Source organism: Emys orbicularis, chromosome 1 (assembly GCF_028017835.1).
Source record: "Emys orbicularis isolate rEmyOrb1 chromosome 1, rEmyOrb1.hap1, whole genome shotgun sequence".
In the NCBI taxonomy this organism is placed as follows: Eukaryota; Metazoa; Chordata; order Testudines; family Emydidae; genus Emys; species Emys orbicularis.
This window is the reverse complement of record NC_088683.1, coordinates 31,401,731-31,421,377: the sequence shown is the minus strand read 5'-3', so window position 1 is coordinate 31,421,377 and position 19,647 is coordinate 31,401,731. Positions and strand designations below refer to the sequence as shown.

General features: G+C 45.7%; 1 protein-coding gene across 2 annotated transcripts in view; it reads right to left on the bottom strand.

The window, feature by feature from the left end:
- SLC26A4 (solute carrier family 26 member 4) overlaps positions 1–14,887 on the bottom strand; it is a 34,309-nt gene extending 19,422 nt beyond the window's left edge. For both annotated transcript variants that reach the window (XM_065404751.1, XM_065404744.1), the window contains exons 1-8: positions 14,733–14,887; positions 12,885–13,024; positions 10,324–10,434; positions 9,714–9,898; positions 8,360–8,524; positions 4,366–4,518; positions 4,182–4,264; positions 2,293–2,440 (exon numbers count right to left, since the gene is read on the bottom strand). In XM_065404751.1, the coding sequence (XP_065260823.1) occupies positions 2,293–2,440; positions 4,182–4,264; positions 4,366–4,518; positions 8,360–8,524; positions 9,714–9,898; positions 10,324–10,434; positions 12,885–13,024; positions 14,733–14,887 (1,140 nt within the window). The remainder of the gene's footprint in view (positions 1–2,292; positions 2,441–4,181; positions 4,265–4,365; positions 4,519–8,359; positions 8,525–9,713; positions 9,899–10,323; positions 10,435–12,884; positions 13,025–14,732) is intronic.
- Between the last annotated feature and the right edge of the window lie 4,760 nt (positions 14,888–19,647).

The following is a 19,647-nucleotide window of genomic DNA, read 5'->3' as shown; positions in this document are numbered from 1 at the left end:
TAGTTTATGTAAAAGGTTTTACTACCAGGGTAGGATCTTGCAGCCAGATCCTTAAATAGAACAGACCTAGACGATCTACACAGATTTCAACACAACTTTGCTCTGGAAGAAGATGCTAGAGATAGATCAGTGACTGTTACTATTATTAAGTTTGAAAATCTATGAGTCTATTAAAACAAATTATCACTAGCCCTACCAAATTCACGGTCCATTTTGGTCAATTTCACAGCCATATGATTTTAAAAATCATAAATTTCATGAGTTCAGCTATAAAATTTCAGTGTTGTAATTGTAGGGGTCATGACCCAAAAAGGAGTTGTGGGGGGTCACAAGGTTATTGTAGGGAGGGTTGCGGTACTGCTACCCTTACTTCTGCACTGCTGCTGGCAGCGGCACTGCCTTCAGAGCTGGGTAGCTGGAGAGTGGTGGCAGCTGGCCAGGAACCCAGCTCTGAAGGCAGAGCTGCCGCCAGAACCAGCGCAGAAGTAAGGATGGCATGGTATGGTATTGCCACCCTTACGTCTGCACGGCTGCTGGTGGGGCGCTGCCTTCAGAACTGGGCACCTGGCCAACAGCCGCCACTCTCCAGCCACCCAGCTCTGAAGGCACCGCAGACGTAAGGTTGGCAATACTGCAACCCCTCTAAAATAACTTTGTGACCCCCCTGCAACTCCCTTTTGGTCAGACCCCCAATTTGAGAAACACTGGTCTCCCCCATGAAATCTGTATAGTATGGGTAAAAGCACAAAAAAGACCAAATTTCACGGGGGGAGACCAAATTTCATGGTCCATGATGTGTTTTTCATGGCCGTGAATTTGGTAGGGCCCTAATTATCACTGATGAAAGAAGGTAACTAATCCTCCCTCAAACCTTCTTTCATTGCCTGTTTTTATGCTGTTATTATTTTTCACTCATCTAGTTTAAGTAGACTAGTAATCTAGCTTTCTTTCTAGGACTTTCTGTTGTTGAATGTTTGCCAGGCATAGTATTAATACTAGAAGGAACATAATTTTGTTTGATTATCAATCATTCAGCTACTGTAATCGCTACCTAATGTCTTCTGGAACAGGGCAGTGCAGGTAGAATGTTGAAAACACGCAGCTGTACTACCCACTTAGCCTTATTAAACTGCAAGTGAAGACATGTTAGGCAACCTTAATGTAAAGTGTTTCCCAATGTGAACATTGTGTATTATAGCCTCACGATACACAATGGCCAACATAGAGGAGTCTCCACTCATAATTCACATGCTTAGAGGGCCAATTTGGTTACATAATAAATAAAAATATTTCTAAAATCAGATATATTGTAATTGGGGCATTATTCATTAGTTGTAAAGGACAGAAAGACCAGTTAAACAACATGCTTGGCTCATTTTTTGTAGCGAATACAATTTTCCCACATATTCAAAGAATGCAATATATGTTCAGCATGGATAGAGGAGACAAAGGTAGCTCTAAGCCATTTCTTCATCTCCCTTGATCCTAGGAATAGAGACAGTTTGAGCAACCACAGGGTTTGTCTACAGTTTTTATAACACTATAACTAACTTGGTTTAGAAATGGCTATAGTTAAAGCAATACAACCCCAGCGCCTGAGTATGGATGCAGTTATAGTGGTATAAAGGTTCCTACACTGGCACAGCTTACACCCATACATTTACAGGAGTAAGCTGTACAGACATACACACATAAATACCAGTATAACTGTGTCTACACTAAGGGGATATGCCAATTTAATAATATAGGCATAAAATCATACTCCCAATTGAAAGAGTTAAATTGGTACAAAAACTAACTGTAGGCCAGGCCTAACTTATGCTGACTGGAGTGGTCTTCCAGGTACTGGTTCACCAGCCCAGCATTGCCCCTCCCTACCACCAGCCACCTCAGAACACTCTCTATGCAGAGAAGTGGAAGCAGGCCACAGAAAGTCAGTTATTCCAGGTTTACATCACCACAGAATTCCCCTACGTAATGGTTATCCCCCATTGCCTCTTGAGAGCATCTTTCAGTGCCTTGATGTCACTGGAACAATGCAGAGGAGATTAACTAGGACTGAGGCTCTGCTTCAGTGTCTTGGGTAACTCACACCAGTCTCATCTCTATGTATCACTGTATCGCAGGACCATATCTTATCTGCTTTTTCAAATAGTTTAATTAATTTCACATATGAGAGTTTCACTTGTGTCTGATAAATCTGTATAATTTCTTTTCCAGTTTGGACATATAAGCATCTTTCATACCCAAATTACATTTAATTAGTTTTTAAATTAATTGGGTTTCATATACCTGGTTTCCATCAATAGGATAGTCATGTTTCGTTGCATAGACTTTTGCCACAGACACAGCGATAGCATAAGCGACCACAGCAATGGAAAATGCGGCTGCTATCATTTCTGAAAACATACTGACAGCTGGAGGCTCAGGAGGCAAAAACCTAATATTTAAGAAAATATATTTACATTATCAATTTTGATCAAATTCTGTGTTTACTAGATTTGTCAAGAAGCTTCAAGGCAGCAGGACATACATACTACTCATAATGTGAACAATAATATTTCAAATTAACAAAAAGATGGGAACACTTGCAGACCATACAACAAGATTACCTTGTTCAATATGGCCCAAATCCTGGTCCTATTGACAGGGCCGGCCTTAGGGAAAATGGCACGCTGGACCAACTTGTACTTTGGCGCCATTTTCCCTTAGGCATGAGGGTTGGTCAGATGGCGGGGCAGCTCCCCATACAGTGACCCCTCCCCCGTGACTGGGGAGCTATGGGGGCAGGAAGCAGGGGGCAGAGGTGCAGAGCTTCCTGCAGCTGGGGGAGGTTCCCAGAGATGGGTCTGACCTGGCTCAGAAAAAGGCCTGTGCAGAGGAAGAAGAAGTCTTGTCCCTCCACAGCCTGACCGGGACTAGCAACTGGAGTCCGGCACACAGTAAGAGGCCCCAGCTGGAGCACCCCCAGCCGTGTCCCTCCCCAGCTCCGGCCCCGTCACCAGGGCCGGCTCCAGCATTTCTGCCGCCCCAAGCAAAAAAAATAATAAAATAAAATAAAATAAAATAAAATAAAAAGCCGCGATCGCGATCGGCGGCGGCAATTGGGGAAAAAAAAGAAAAAAAAAAGCCGCGATCGGCGGCGGCAGGTCCTTCGCTCCTAGAGGGAGTGAGGGACCTGCCGCCCCCGAATTGCCGCAGGTGCCGCCCCTCTCCCTTGGCCGCTCCAAGCACCTGCTTTTTAAGCTGGTACCTGGAGCCGGCCCTGCCCATCACTCTGGGTTTAAAGGGGCCTTGGGCTGGCTGGGCTATGTCGGGGGGGTGGGGGGGGGGGACACAGACCATTGTGCCCCCTGACCACGGCATCCTGGGCAGTCGCCCACAGTGTCCACCCATAAGGCCAGCCCTGGCCATTGAAGTCAGTGACAAAACTCCCATTGGTTTCAAAATCTGGGGGACTAAACTTTGGCCTTGTGGTAAAAAAGCGAAGAAGTGTATTTTTTGGTTATGTTGGACATTATATGATTAATAACACTATTACATTAACAATATTTCACACTTCTATACTGAACACTTTTTATCTGAAGAGTCTGAAAGACCTTTACAAATATCAATTTATTAAGGCTTGCACACCAAACAGAATGTGAAGGTTATCATTGTAAAATGCTTAGGTCTTCCAGGTGAAAGTCACTGTCAGTGCAAACCTTACTCCTGTGAGTATGCCAGGAGTACTTTTGACTGGGCTATTTGTATGAATAAGGACTACAATGGGACTACTCACATAAGTATGGGTTTTCAAGATTGAGTCCTATGTAAATATCAAATATTATTATTAAAAACATTTAGCATTTATACAGCATTTTCCATACTCACATACTCACTTTATAAACATTAACTGATTATTATTATTAATAATAATACCTAGCTCTTATGTAGCATTTTCATCTATAGATCTCAAAATGCTTTACAAAGGAGGGTATTATTATTCCCATTGTACAGCTAGGGGGACGCTTACCAAAGGCCATGGATGGAATTAGTGACAGAGCCGGGACTAGAATTCAGGAAATGTTTGGCTGTGAATCAAACTGTCTCTCTCTCTGGTTCTCACAATTATTCTTTTACTAGTCTCATTAATAGCCATTTAAAATATTAGCTGTGTCTCAGAAGACAAGTGAACTCACCCTCTAGGAATGGTTTTAACAATGCCTGCATTGTACTTTTTTTCCAGGTCAGCAGCGTATGAGATCCCTGTGGCTACTATTGTCTGGAATCAAATAAAACAATGGTTTTAATACTGAAACATTGCTCTGATCTTCCTGCAATCAGCCCAGTCTGCTGTTTTTCTTATTAGGGTACTTTGCTTACCACAATTACTTCTATAGGAATAGGAACAGGGATCTTGTGTTTGAATCGATCATTTATTTCTTTAACTACCATACAAATAAAAATGGTGAGTAGCCCAGCAATGAGATCTGCAATGTTGGTGGTACCAATTCTTTGAAATATTTCGATGAGGGTCTGAAAAAAATTAAAGAAAATTCAAAATACTTTGAAGCCACTTAAATAAAATGATAAAATAGCCCATATAGAGAAGCAGACACAACATCTCAGAGAAGGTCAGGGACTACCTGTCCCATATGCTCATTTTTACTGGCCTGAGGAATTTGATTATGAATGTGAGTTTCTTTTGTGCACTATCAAGCTCTCACTGAATCAGTGGGTTGATCTCATGGTGAATTTAACTGAAGGAGCACAACTATGAGAATGACTGATCTCTTCTTTATCAGATGCTTTTTAACTTCTGTATAATTAATACTACATAACAAGGGTTAAATCCTGCCTGTGTTTTGTTGAAGCACAGGGCAAGAAAGAGGACATATGGAGCCTCTTCCTCCTTGCCCATATAGGAGGCAAGATCCATCCGTGGTGCTCAAGAAGGAGCTAGCAGATGCATGGCTAAAACACTGGCTCACTCACCATATGCCCAAGGAGCCTGGAATCTAGTGTGTGGATTAAATATTTGCTCAGCCTCCCTATCTCCATTGTCCATAGCCAGAGAGTATGATTCTGCCATCATGGATCCTGCTCTGGGGAAAACCAAGGTCACCTCACTTCATGGTGCCCAAACGCTCCATTGGAAGTCAGCCCTGGCCAGGAGGATTCCTACAGCAAGTGTGTAATGGGCAGGATCTCTCCATCCATGCAGCACTAGGCAAAGGAGGATGTGACCTTATTGTTTTACTGTACACTGCAATTTGTGCAGCTGATTTTTAAAAAATTTTAAACTGCTGACAAAACGGTACAAATAATATGCTTTCAATACTAAGTGTGTGGAGGTTGATCCAGAGAGAGGACTACTAATTATTCTCACCCTTTTTACTAATTCCATCCCAACACCCATGTGAAGTAGGTGAGCACATATTATTATTATTCCTACTTTACACCTGGGGAAACGCTGACACACTGATGTTAAAATACTTGCTCAAGACCACACAAGTCACTATCAGAGGTGGGATTAGAACTCATTCATTCCTGTGCTCTGCACATAGTGGCGCTGCTTGACCCACTTGTTACACTATAAGGACACTGAGTTTTAACCTAGAGCAGCAGCTCTTCATTTTAGGCTCACCAGAGTTGGGAGCACCATCTAATTCCTTTTCAAAATATATCTTTCCTAGTTGCACTTCCCTTTGGCTATCATAAAAGACACAGATGGAAAAACCTAAGAGGTCATCTGGCACATCTCCATGACAGTACAGCATTGCTCCCTGTAGTGCACGGGCAGCCAAATTTACTCACCCTCCAAGCCGCATACAATAACCTTCAGAATTTCAAGAGCTGGGGTGCTCCTGCCAAGGCTTGGGGCTTCAGCTCTGCAGGGAGGAGGAGTTTGGGGCTTCAGCCCCATGGCAGGTGCCTGCCTGGGCTCAGGACTTCATCCCTGCTCCTGCTGAAGCCCCAAGCCACAGCAGGCACGTCCTGTGGTGCTGGAGCCCCGAGACCACTCCTCCCCATTGGGCAGAAGCCAGAGGTGATGTGGGAGGGGGGCACATGGGGTCATGTGGCCCCCAGATTTTTGACAGGGTTTGCTGGACCCACTCAGTCACATGGTGATGCCAGGACCCCTCCCTGCACAGCAGCTACTGGAGCCAGCAGGCTGGGAACTGTAGCCATGGGAAGAGGCAGTGGCAAACAGCTGGGAGCTGCAGGGAGAGCCATTGCTTTTGCTGCTGCCTCTCCCCACAGAGCTAACATCTGGGAGTTGCAGGGAGGGGCCGCTGAGGGCCAGGGAGGGCATGCCTGGGGGCGGCATGACTCAAGCTATTGGGGGGGATGAACCTTTAAATTGTGCCCCCCAGCCCCCAGCAGGCACCCAGCCCCACCACCCCGCCACAGGGCAGAAGCCCCAAGCTTCCCTCCCCCTAGTCTGGTAGATGCAGAATGGAGGGATGGGGGGGGGGGTCTGCGAACCGCACTTTAACTGTAAAAGAGACGCATGCAGCTCACGAGCCACAATTGGCCACCCCTGCTATAGTGCATTACTTAGTGCTTTGTTCGATCTTATTTTAAATGTCCCAAGATGCTAGAGCTTCCATTACTTCCTAGGAAGATTATTCCACAGCCTAACACATCTCACTGTCAGGAAAATTTTCCAAATATTCTGCCTAATTTTCTCTTTTTCTCAATTTCACTATTACTCCTAATCCATATGCCAATTTATTCCACTCCATACATTAATAGACTGGACATTCCACAAACATTGCAAAGAACTGAATACACTTCTGCCTGAACTGGCCTTCATTTCTACCAATGTCAGGAGAGTAGTATTTTAAATAGAGACTGATTCTTTTTGGCCAAAGCCTGTCCCCCTTTGGAGACTTGTTAGCATATAGCCAGTCTAAAGCCCTTTGAGCTCAGCCCTGCTCCTGCTGAAGTCAATGAAAATACTCATTAGCTTCAGTGGGAAAAGCTGTAGGTTCTATAATATGGGACAATCCAGGAAATCAATATTACTACAATGCAGTCAAGATAATTCTTTATTTGATCATTTTCTCCAAGATCTACCCCACAGATCTGATGGGAAGATTTAATTCATAATTTCTCTAGCATTTCTGTATAGCTATATGTTTAAGTCCCTTAATCAATTATTTTAATTTTTCTGCTGCATCCTCCATAACTGGGTGATATCCTTGTAAAAATAATACAAGAATTGTGTACAATATCTCAAATGTGTTGTAGTAATTCCCTAACCTCATAGGACTGTGCCCTTTATAGCACATAGTCAAACAGACATCATAGTCATTAACAAGGACAGAATGCAGGACCTTTTCCTCCAGAAAGACAGGTCTCTACCACTTAAATTAAAAAAGAGTCACATCAATCATCCTATATTTTGTCAGCCTCTATTGTATTAATCTGGCTCCACTATTGTATCATCTCACTGACCTGTTCCTTCTTCCAGGACATTGAAAGTGAATTAAACTAACCTCATAACAGTCTTGTGACATCCTATGAACAGAGGAAAGGAAAAGGAGCCTTCCTCAAATGCAGAATTGGGGTCCATTCAAGTCAATTAAACCCAAACACCTATTGATCTATTGACCTTAACGGGAGCATAGAATCATAGAATCATAGAATATCAGGGTTGGAAGGGACCTCAGGAGGTCATCTAGTCCAACCCCCTGTTCAAAGCAGGACCAATTCCCAACTAAATCATCCCAGCCAGGGCTTTGTCAAGCCGGGCCTTAAAAACCTCCAAGGAAGGAGACTCCACCACCTCCCTAGGTAACGCATTCCAGTGCTTCACCACCCTCCTAGTGAAATAGTGTTTCCTAATATCCAACCTAGACCTCCCCAACTGCAACTTGAGACCATTGCTCCTTGTTCTGTCATCTGCCACCATTGAGAACAGCCGAGTTCCATCCTCTTTGGAACCCCCCTTCAGGTAGTTGAAGGCTGCTATCAAATCCCCCCTCATTCTTCTCTTCTGGAGACTAAACAATCCCAGTTCCCTCAGCCTCTCCTCATAAGTCATGCGCTCCAGACCCCTAATCATTTTTGTTGCCCTCCGCTGGACTCTTTCCAATTTTTCCACATCCTTCTTGTAGTGTGGGGCCCAAAACTGGACACAGTACTCCAGATGAGGCCTCACCAATGTCGAATAAAGGGGAACGATCACGTCCCTCGATCTGCTGGCAATGCCCCTACTTATACAGCCCAAGTCCTTGAAGAAAACCCTGTATTCCCTCAACCTATTATGGATATCACCCCTGCAGGAAATAAAGGCAGAAGATGGAAGAGAGACTGCTATGGAGAAATTGTGGCATAAAACAAAAGCAAATCAGCAAGGCATACTTACATATATTATGGAAAGGATCCCATTATAATTTTTGGTTGAAACATTTAAGACTATTTTCAGTTGTGAAACAAAAACTTGAAAAGCAGCTGCAGTTGTGAATCCTCCAATCAGGGGATCTGCAAGGTACCTCACAATGAAACCGATCTGAAGGGCTCCAAACACAAGCTGGAAAAATCACCAGGGAATAACAGTTTGCTAAACAGTTAAAAGGTGCAACAACGATGTTACAAAATGCTCAGGATTCAGTCCCATACAGTATGCTGGCTGAGAACAGGTCAAATGGCAACAGATTGGGCCAGATTGTGATATCCTTACTCACATTGACTAGCACCTTATACCATAAATAGTCCCACTGAAGTAAATCAGGTTATCTGTGGAGTAAAGTACTACTCAGTGTGAGTAGTGGTATCACACATAACCTGGCCCTGTGTGAATCTGAAAAGTCTGAAACTACTTTATTAAGCAAAACTTGAAGGGCCTCATAGTGTAGCCACTGTGAGTGCTGCTGATTTCAGTGGGAGTACAGTGTACAGAGCAGCAGCAGAATCTGCTCCTGAGTTCTTCAATAGAAAAGTGGACAAAAGAACAACTTTGGTATATCACTACCTGTCATGGGACAGCAGGATTTATATGGTGCCTTGGACTCTTTCCTTTGCATGACAGTTGCTGTGGATTTCTTCCCTATCCACGATGTTCATCTGTGTCCTATGTAGCTCAAATTCTCATCCACTTTTACCTTATTTGGTGTCTACTTATGCATTTTCTATGTTAGAGAAGCCTTGTTCTTTTTGTATTGACCAGGACTCATTGGACCATCTTCCCTCACACCAACCAGCATACCTTCCAGGGAGACAAAGGAAGAACTGCAGAGCTGTGTAGAGGGGTAGGCCCTCCTTCCTGATGATCCAAGTTCTATGCTGTTGGAACTTGGTTTCCCTACAGCTGTCTCAGGCTTTTTGCAGTCACTCAGCTATGCTTCTGTCTCCTCCACTCCCAGCCGTGCTGTCACAAACCTTTTCCCATGAAGCATAGGTGCTGGAACTAGGGGTTCTAGGGGTACTGCCACACACCCTGGCTTGAAGTGGTTTCCATCATATACAGGGTTTACAATTTGGCTCAATGGCTCTCAGCACCCCCACTATAAAAATTGTTCCAGCACTCCTGCCATGAAGGGGGAAATGTATTGAGTTCTCTGTCATTTGAAAGCTGTGTAAATTTCAGGGTGACTTTCCCCCCTCCTGTGTGTTTTACCATGGGAAGGGAGCCCTAATAAGCTATTTCAAGCTGCATTTTTGCCAATTATTTAATAAAGTAAAAGCAACATCAACCTGAATCTTTGAGGCAGTTCTATTACCTGTATAATTCCAACCAGAAATGTGAGGGTACTGGCAATCACTACTCTCTGTGCATCTCTGGATACAGTGTCTATCAGCGTTTTGTTAAGCCCTGTAGCATTACTGCTCATTATGTGGAACTTGTCATCAGGTGCCATGCTCAACACAACAGATCCCACCATCAAACTGACCACAGGGAAAGGTCCTGTAAAGATGAACAGTATAAAGCATGACTTTACATACATCACAAAATCAAAGTGTTTGCAAGATAAAATAAGTAATTCTACATTAGTGAACTAGTTAAAACGTTTTTATGATGACAAAATGCCTGTTCATGAAATAATCTAGAATGAACTTCTCTGTGCCTCCATGGTTTTGATTCTGCATGGTGTCCAGCAGAACACAGGACTGATGAACTTCAGCACAAATATAAGCAGAAAAGCTGTGCATGGGAACAAGCAAAGCCAAAATATGTTTTAAGCCCCACAAACCTGCCAACATTAAAGCTCAATACAGTGAATATGGTTAATAAAATGACTGCCTCACACTGAATATTAATACTCATGCCAAACATAAACATTGTGAACAAAAGATAATTGACTGAAACTGAAATTAAACATATGCAGTTACCAACTGAGAGGTGCCTTGATGTTCCCAAGAAGAAATATGTCAGGAGGGGAAAAAACGCAGAGTAGAGACCATATCCAAGAGGAACTGCAACCAGTAAAGCAAATGCCAAACCTGTAATCATATATAATCATAATTTTAGTTACAAATCTCACAACAGACTAATCTCTGGTCAAGTAATGGGTTAAATTTTCAGGAAGGCAGCTTCCTTTCAGCCAGGCACAATTTGAAAATACATTTTGCATCTGTAATTCAGTTGTGGGCACAAATCTGAGTGCTTGTGCCTCAACATATTTGACAGTGCCAACCAGGTAGTTACAGGTGTGAGTATTAAGTGTTACACCTGCCATTTGTGTTTTCACAAAACACAGGCACAAATTTTAAGGGCTCTGCGAGGTTCGGGCAGGGGAGCTTTGCTGTGAAAGCAACTGATCTACCTTTCCATGGGTAAGTTTGTGCCAAAAAAGTCTCAATTATGGCTGGAATTTTCAAACATGGATGCCCATTTATTCATCACCTCTGAAAATCAGGCCATTTTTATTTAGGTATCTAAATATGGATTTAGATGTCTAACCGTAGGCACCCATATTTGAAAATTTTGCTCCTTACCAATAACCAATTAGTAACAAAGGCTATGATGGGGCCCTGCAGAGCAGAAAAGCAGCTTTGCAAGATGTTTTTCCCTGTATAGCCATGTTGCCTTCCTCGACATATCTGTTTGACCTATCAGCTACATTGATAAAGTGGCAGGAGAGATAAGGGGATCTGAGAAGTGTCATATCCCTTCCCACCCCTAGCACTGTGGAGCATCCCCAGTAAAATGTGCAGAAATTTAATGCTGTTTCAGGCAGCACTAACTGCCACTATGGAGTCTGTGAGTCCCCTCTCAGAGGTATCACAAAGGGCTACCAGGGCTTCAGGGTAAATAATAGACTGGTGGGAAGGCTGAAGAGCTGCACACATGAAGAGTCATGGGATCTGTCTGGTTTGGGGACCAAGGCACTTGAGGCTCCCTGGCATCTGCTTAATTTTTTGGCTTAGTTTCTTTGTTCCATCTCCTGGCTACTATGAACCCAGCCAGCTTGGGCTGGGGATTATATGCAGGGTATGTAGCTCTAACCAAGCCACAGAACTTTTGTATTAATTTATCTCTATGCACATTTGTGCCAGAAGGAAGCATATGAGTCCAAAAATGTATTTAAACAGTATATTTTAAAATAAATTGTATTGCTGGATTCTAACTTTAAGAAGTGTGTGTGTGTGTGTGTGTGAGAGAGAGAGAGAGAGAGAGAGAGAGAGAGAGAGAGAGAGAGAGAGAGAGAGAGAGAATGAATGTTCTTGTGGTTAAAGCACTGCCACTGCTTGGCCTGGTTATCAGAAGATTTTCCCAGCTCTGCCATACGCTTCCTGTGTGACCTTAGGCAAGTCATCTCATATTATCTGTGTCTCAGTTCTCTAGCTGTAAAATGGGGCTGATTCTATTTCCTTTCTCCCAACCTTTGTCCAGCTAGCCTATTTAAATGGCAAGCTTTTGGGGCAGGGAGTGTTTCTGACTATGTTTATATAATGTCTGCCACTATCAGCCCCTAATCTTGTTTGGGGCCATTAGGTGCAGTTGTAATACACAGATACTCAACCCACTGAGGGGCAGAAGGGGGGCAACAGAGCTGTGGAGGCAGCTGACTTTATCGTCTGCACAGGATTGGGAAGATTTGCATGCAGGTCTAGATGAAGGGACAATCTAGCCCAAAAGAATTACTATACTGGAACAGACCAGTAGCCCATCTAGTCCTGTCTTTGAAAGTGGCCAGTATCAGAAGGTCCAGGGATGAGAATGGGGCTCTTATTTACCTCCTTCTGCAGTTCTTCACAACTGTCTAGTCATGATTAATCTAACTAATGCTTAGTCATCTGTACGTATAGGTCACCCCCTTTCTGTTTATCTACTTTCTCTATCATTAATAAATGTATTAAACAAAGCTAGCTGAATATTGTAAACTATGTTCTGTGAATATCGGTTCCAATTTTTAAAATTTGGCCAGGTTCATGCCTCTTTTGTTTTTGTTTACTACAAACATTTGAGCAATCAAGCTTTACTGGCACAAATGTTAACAGAAAGTTGTATTCATGAGTTTACATTTGGATAGACAAGTGTTTGGGGGTGCTCAGCCAATTGGGGAACAGAAATAATACTAAGTGACTTATCTAACCAATCACAAATAACTGAGTAACACAATTCAATTTGAAAATGTTCACCTTATGTCCATAGAGTTAAAAAAAATCAAAAAGATACTGGGCAAATATATTTGAATAACAACTTCAAGGAAATTGCAATCTGCTAGCCAATATTGCATAAACAGAAAAAGGAGGCTAAATTAAGGAAATCAATGATTTATTGTGAAATATTAATTCATATACAATATAAAATAACATTAGTCCTCATGGATTTTAATCATGGTTAACACTGAAGCACTGATTAGAAAGGGTAAGACATAATTATGGGAATGTCAATATAGTACATCCAGTTTCTCCTCAATAACAGATAAAATCTGCCTGGTCCTTACCTTGTAAAGTAGCTACAAGCCCCGTACTGACACCAGAGATGATATCACTAACTAGCCATTCCTTTACTCTGTACTTAGGTAGCCATTCCAGGATAGGGAGAAAGGACTTGGTTATCTGAAAGGCCTTTTTTCTTGAACAGCTGCCAAAAAAAACAACAACCTCCAGATAATTAAATTGTCAACCTACCCCTGTGAAATCATAATTGGAAAGTGGAAAAAAAATCCTACCAAGAGATCTCAGGAGGTGATATTTAGCCAAAAGAACATTGGTAATATTTTGTAGAAATTGTCTGAATGTTGTTCACTATTTACTGATTCTATAGTGCCAAATTCTGCTCTCAAGTTAAGAGTTACCCCAGGTTTGGTCCATAATGCTTAGTATTTACTACTGAAAACGGTGACAGTCGCCAGCAAGTTTCAACCATCATAACATTTTAAATATTTCATTTGCAAAACCAAACGTTGGTATTTGGTGACACACAGTAACCAAAGTGGACTTTCTCAACAGAGATTTTGTACCAATGGGTGAGTTACCACAGCATTTAGTTTTTTGTTCATATTTCTAAAAATAAGAAATGATATATTTTGAAAATAATTTTGAATTGGTCACTTTTCCAAACAAAATATTGGATTATTCTCAGAGGGTCGGAGTCTGTCACTCTTATCCACACTGGCTAGCACCTTACTCTGTGTGTAGTCCCATTGGTATCAAAGTATTATCTGAGGAGTAAAATGCAACTCACCATGAGTAAAGGTGTCCCTAAATGCCCCTGAATGTTAAAAGAACGAAGGATTATCAATGTTTACATTATTTTAGGCTATTTTCTTATTACATAGGTAGTTACAGGCAGAGCAATATGTGTTTTTGGCAGTAATGTTGTTTTTGATAGAAAGTTTTGCTATAGGATCGAAAGTTGCTTCTTCAGTTGGGTCCAGTTTATTCTGATCCCGTGATATGATTGTTTGTGTGTATAAACAACTAGTCTCGAAAGAAAAAGGATTCAATCTGCCTCGGACTATAAAATGCAATCAAATTGTAATTGCAACATTTTATATGTACCGCCAAGATTACTTCCAGGAACAAAGAATAATGGTTGAGCAACTCCACACACTCAAGGGAACTCCAGAGGCTAGACGCTGCACGTGCTAAATGTATCTTCTAATAAGGACAGTGTTGGGTCAAATTCGACTCCGTTCTATTTAGACTCTGCACCCATCCCCGTGGTATCTGAGCGCCTCCGCTGACTTCGACAGAGTCTCTTGGATTTACACAGAGCGGAATCTGGCGGTTTAACAAGACGGAAACCACCTAAATGTTACTTGCGTGGTTTATGTGAAATAAAATCAAGATTTCAACTGGTCACAAAAACAATGGAAGGAGAAGAAGGAATCAATAGAGCAGTGAAGGGGCGAGAGCCAAGCACCTGTGAAAACTCTCCCTGGTGTTCTGGACAGAGCTTATCTCCCAGCCCGGCGACTGGCGAATACCGAGCGAAGTGCGCAGCAGGGGTAGCTGGGCTTGCGCTTCCCACAGGCCGGGAGCTCAGCGTTTCTCCGGGAAGCCGCTAGCGACGTCAATCCCGCCGCCGCTCACTCGCAGGGCGGCCCTGGATCTCTGCCCCCAGCCCGGGGGACACGACCCGCGCAAGGCGCTGGGGCTACCCGGGAGCAGCCGAGCCTTTCGCCTCCTTCCCCTCTGCTCCTGCGCGCCCGGCCCGGCCCTCAGTGCTGCCCAGACACAGCCTGGGCCCCCAGGCAGGTGACCCCGCGCTCCCCAAAGTCTCCGCGGGACTCCCTGTCCGGACTGTGTCCCCTCCGCGCTCCCCCGGCCGGCGGCCCTGCCCTCACCTGCAGGCTCCCTGGACTCGCTCGCGCAGGGTCGGCTGCAGGTGCGCTCTCTTCTCGTTCTCCTCCTGAAAGGCCGTCTCGCTGTATATGGGCCGGGACACCACATAGCGGCCGAGGTCCGGCATGGGCCCGGCCTGCCGGCCGCCTGCTGCCATGGCCCTGCCTGCGCGGGAGAGAGAGAGCGGGACCCATCAGCGCCGCCCGCAGCCACCCCGGGGACCCACTTGCCGGGCTTCGCGCAGCCCGCCCAGCCCGAGCCCAGCCTGCGCCCAGCAAGCGCCCAGCAGCCAGCGCCCAGCGAGCGCAGCCTGCGCCCAACGCGCCCAGCGAGCTCAGCCTGCGCCCAGCGCGCCCAGAGCCCAGCGAGCGCTCGGCGCCCAGCGAGCGCACACTGCAAAAGAGCTCAGCCTGCACCCAGTGACGAGCCCCTGCATCGCTAGGGAGCCCTCCCTGCGAACCCAACCTATGACCCAGGAGCCCAGCGAGCCCCCTGCGCCCTTCAGCACGGAGCTCCCAGGCCGCCCCCAGGAGCGCACCGTGAGCCCAGCCAGCGAGTCACCCTGCACCCCACAAGCCCTGCGGCCCGTAGAGCCCCTGCCCAGCCCAGCGCTGTCCGGGTCCTGAAATCACCGGCCGCAGGAACCGCAGAGCTCCGGGCCAGGATCCCCCCTCTTCCCGCTGGCCCTGGGGCTCCCAGCTCACTGAGCCCGGTGTCCCTGGGCGGAGGGCAGTCGCTGCGGGCCGTACCTGCGCTGGCTCCTAAGCCCCCGCACTGGGCAGGGCAGGCGGCCCAGCCGCAGCATTTATAGGGCCAGCCGCCGCCGGCCTCTTTATTTATGGGGAAACAAAGACACCCGGCTCCAGCCTGAGCTAGGAGCCGCCTGCCCTCCCTCTTCCCCCATTCGCAAGCCCTGCCCCGGCCCCTGCTGCCTCCACTGGCACCCTCCCACTCCAGGGCACGGGGGAAGGAGAGAGAGGCCTCAAGGACAAGCTGCTCACCGTGGGGAGCTCCCTGCCCCTGCTCTCCCGACCTGCACTGCCAGCAGCCCCCCCCCCGAGACACCCCGCATGCAGCGGAGGGGGAAGCTGAGGGCGTCGAGTTATTAGTATTAATGAATTAGCTGGGAAATGGGGTTATTCTTATTCCGGAAACCTAGACCTAGATGGAGGGAGCTGTCTGTCTGTCTGTCTACTGCATCCTCTGTCTCCCCATCCGCACAGCCAGGGGGTGGCAGCTACTCCTGGGGCTGCTCCAGTAAGCAATTCCCTCCGCCGCTTCGACACGTCCCCAGTGCGTCCTTGGTTCACCCCTCGCCTACACTCCCCATCCCTTGGTGGGCAGTGTAGGGGCTCCCGACCTGGTTGTTAGAGAGTCGCACATGCAGCATATACACAGTGGGCTAAACACTGCCCCGTGGCTGCCAAAGGGGGGGAACGGCTCGGTTAGCTCTCCGTGTCGCTCATCTCAAAAAACAACCCCTAGTCTATTTCCTGCCAAGTCCAATGTTCAAGGCTTTGAGAATCTAGCCACTGCATAAGCGCTCGGTGCTGCCCACATACCAGGGCCATTAGGGAACTCGAGGTCAGCAAGCGGTGGGTGTATCGCCCCCGAGCGTGTTAGCACATACACTGGTGTCAGCGGCACGCGCGAGCTGCCACAGAAGCCACATCCGCAGGAAGGAGCAGTGAATATACATATAGTAGCAGTGCCCAGCTCAGAGCGCGTGTGGAGCCAGAGCCCTGCTGCTGGGGGAGGAGATGCATGACATGAACAGTGACTGTACAGCCTACGCGAGAGGGCTTATGCCAGCCGAGGCTGGGCCTGTATAGTCATAGTATTTAAGGCTAGAAGGGACCTCCAGATCATCTGATCTGACCTTCTGTATATCACAGGCCACCAACACCACCCCGTAGCCTAGAGTCCTGTGGCCAGGAGGGAGGTAATGATGAGTTCCTCTGCAGTCCATACACCACTTTGGAAAAGGTGGGGCTTGTGCTCCTCCCATGTTCCCATCCGCACTCCTATCCCTGCACGCCTTCTCCAGGGTGCGGAGAATTGCCAGCCATACCAGCAACTCCCTCATCTGCAGCCTGAGGCCCCGATTCAGCAAAGATTTTAAGCATGTGAGTAAAGCAGTCAGCTTCCAAAGCGTGTATCACATATCAATACGGACAATAACCACACACAACAATCTGGGTAACAGTCAATGCGAAATAACTAAGGAGTCCTTTCCTTGGACACTTGCAGTAGAAGTATTTAACTTATTAAGGGGACGTGGTCTGATGAATTTGATACAGCCTCCAGAATGGAATAGTGGATCGTGAAATACAGAATTGCGATTGGATTCAGTTTAACATTATTTACTACAAGGATATAGGGACACCACGTGTGGTCAAAGACTTTCTAAGTAGACTTAGAATCCACTCATGATAAAAAATGAAGTAGAACGAAAACAGATTTAAAGGTTCATTTCAATAAGCTACCGTGGTCAAACACAATTGTTAATCTTTTTAGGGGCTAGAATGAGGGCAATGCAGATTAAGTGATCACATAAAGTGTACTGGACCCCAGGTGAAGTATTAAATGGCGGTTATTAGTAATAACGCGGAATCCGGTGGCACCTTTTTTACCCACGAAAGCTTATGCCCAAAAAAATCTGTTCGTCATTAAGGTGCCATCAGACTCCTTGTTTTTGTGGATACAGACTAGCGCAGCTACCCCTCTGGTTATAGTAATAGGAACTGGAAAAATCATTAAAAACAACACAGATTTCCTTAGTTTATACCATCCTACATAAACTCAATTTTTGGCACTGTATGTTGTATACGATCTCATCCAAATACCCAAAAAACTGATAGCGTCCTTTGATATCTGCGTAACTGGGATCTCAGCAGAGGATAGTAACAAAGCCACGGATTTCGTTAAGGATGTCCTGTAACACTGGAAGAAGTTTGGAGAAGAATCAGCATGACTGACCTCAGCTAACATTAATTAGGGTCAAAATCAGAGGGAGACTAATTCAGCCCTGGTTCACAGCCCAAGCAACCCAGGGATTTCACGGAAGTGTGCATGAGGTATAAACCAGGAATGAATTTAGCCCTGATTGTCCACGGTGTTCAGACATCGTGAGGAGATGCTCTGAACTTTGCAGATCGCACATTGAACGGATAGTGAGATTGAGGACAGTAGATGTGAAAAATAAAACCCCACCTGTGTTGCAAATAAAAGTATTTGAAAAAAAAGAGTTGAGGAATGAAAAACACAAAACAAAAAACGTCACCCTAATTCAAAATGACCCCCCCCCCCCCAAGACTGAGGTAGGTGAATGTGGAGGAGGTGAATGAGGAAACCTGGGACAAGAGAGAACCTTCATTCCTTACTCTGCTTCACAGAGCACCTTTATCAAGTGTGGCACCGAACGCTGGCGGCTGGGAGGGGGGGCTTTCGTTTGTCACTTGAAACCTACATCACTTCTCTTTCAAACCCTCTTTTTATTTCTTTTGTTTAACTTTCCGTTACTATTCCTTAGTTAGAAGATTGTTAGGTTCTTGTTCGGTTTGTTAACGCCTAGTGACTAAGTTATGGGTAGGAAACAAAAGGGATACAGTGGTCAAAGTGATACGTGTGCGCTGGAAAGGGATTCCTTTCATACGCATTTCTAATCATTCAGAGCTTAGTCCGGTCTATTAGATGCAGCTCTGCACTGGGCGTGGCGCAGGGTGGCACTACCCCAGGGAAGTTTAGGAAGGGATTGTTAGAGCAAGATTCCCCCCCTCCCCCCAAGAATTCTTTGCACTTTGTGATACGCCTATTTTAAACATAGGGCCACACATTTCCTGGCTGCTGCTTGGGTCCGTGGTAGGAAAAGCACACACACAAAAAGCCTCCCCTATTTTAGTGATCCTCATGCAGGAGCCGTGCACAATGGCAGGCGATAGGGATTACCGGCCCCTCCTAGCACCCACGGGTGCACGTCATCCCTAACGGGATGGGAAAGACTCAGGGTTATGTTTCCCCCCGCACTGGTTAGTGGAGCTGAAAGGAGACGAAGGGAGGGAACTCATGGAGCTCCCCTAAAGGCTGGGACCCCTGCATGCCAGGGAATACCTGGAGTTAGCTCTCCCTGTCGCTCAACTTATTACCTGGTTTCTCCAGCTGTGGAGTTCCTGCCAAGCCTAACGTTCAAGACTTTGAAAATCTAGTAAGTGTATAAGCGCTTGGTACTACTAACACACCAGGTAGGGGAGTGGAGGTGAGCAAGCCGGTGGGTTTGGGGGTGTATACTCCTGGAACTCCCAGGCATGCAGGGACACCAGCCTTTGGGGGAGCGCAATGTGTTCCCCCCCTTTGTGTCCATTCAGTTCCGCTAACCAGTGCCCACAGGAGGAAGCAACATGACCCTGCGTCTTTTCTGTCCCTTTCGGGGTGATGGGCACCCGTGGGTGCTAGGAGGGGGCAGTAAGTCCCTATCACCTGCCATTGTGCAGGGCTCCAGCCTGAGGGACACAAAAGCAGGGGAAGCTTTTTTCTTTTGTCTTTACCTATCACCCACCCATGCAGCCATCAGTAAATGTTTGGTCCTATGTTCAAAACGCTTTGACGGTGTAACACAGAGGGCTAAGTATTATTAGAGCGAAGTCTATCTTGCTCACTTTGGACTCAAATTTTCCCAAAGTGATTTCTGTTAACATGCACAGGGTTAAACTGATCGCTAAATCTGGAAGCAATTTTGACTCAATCCATATTGGCATGGACTAGTTTAACTATAAAGTACCAGAGATAATCTGTGAGGAGCATCTGAGCTTCTCTCACATGATCAAGATCTTGCAAGAGCCAAATATTTGTCAATTTGGGTTCTTCCATTCTTTGTCCACATTGCTAAATTGGGACTTTTTTGAATAATATCACTACCAC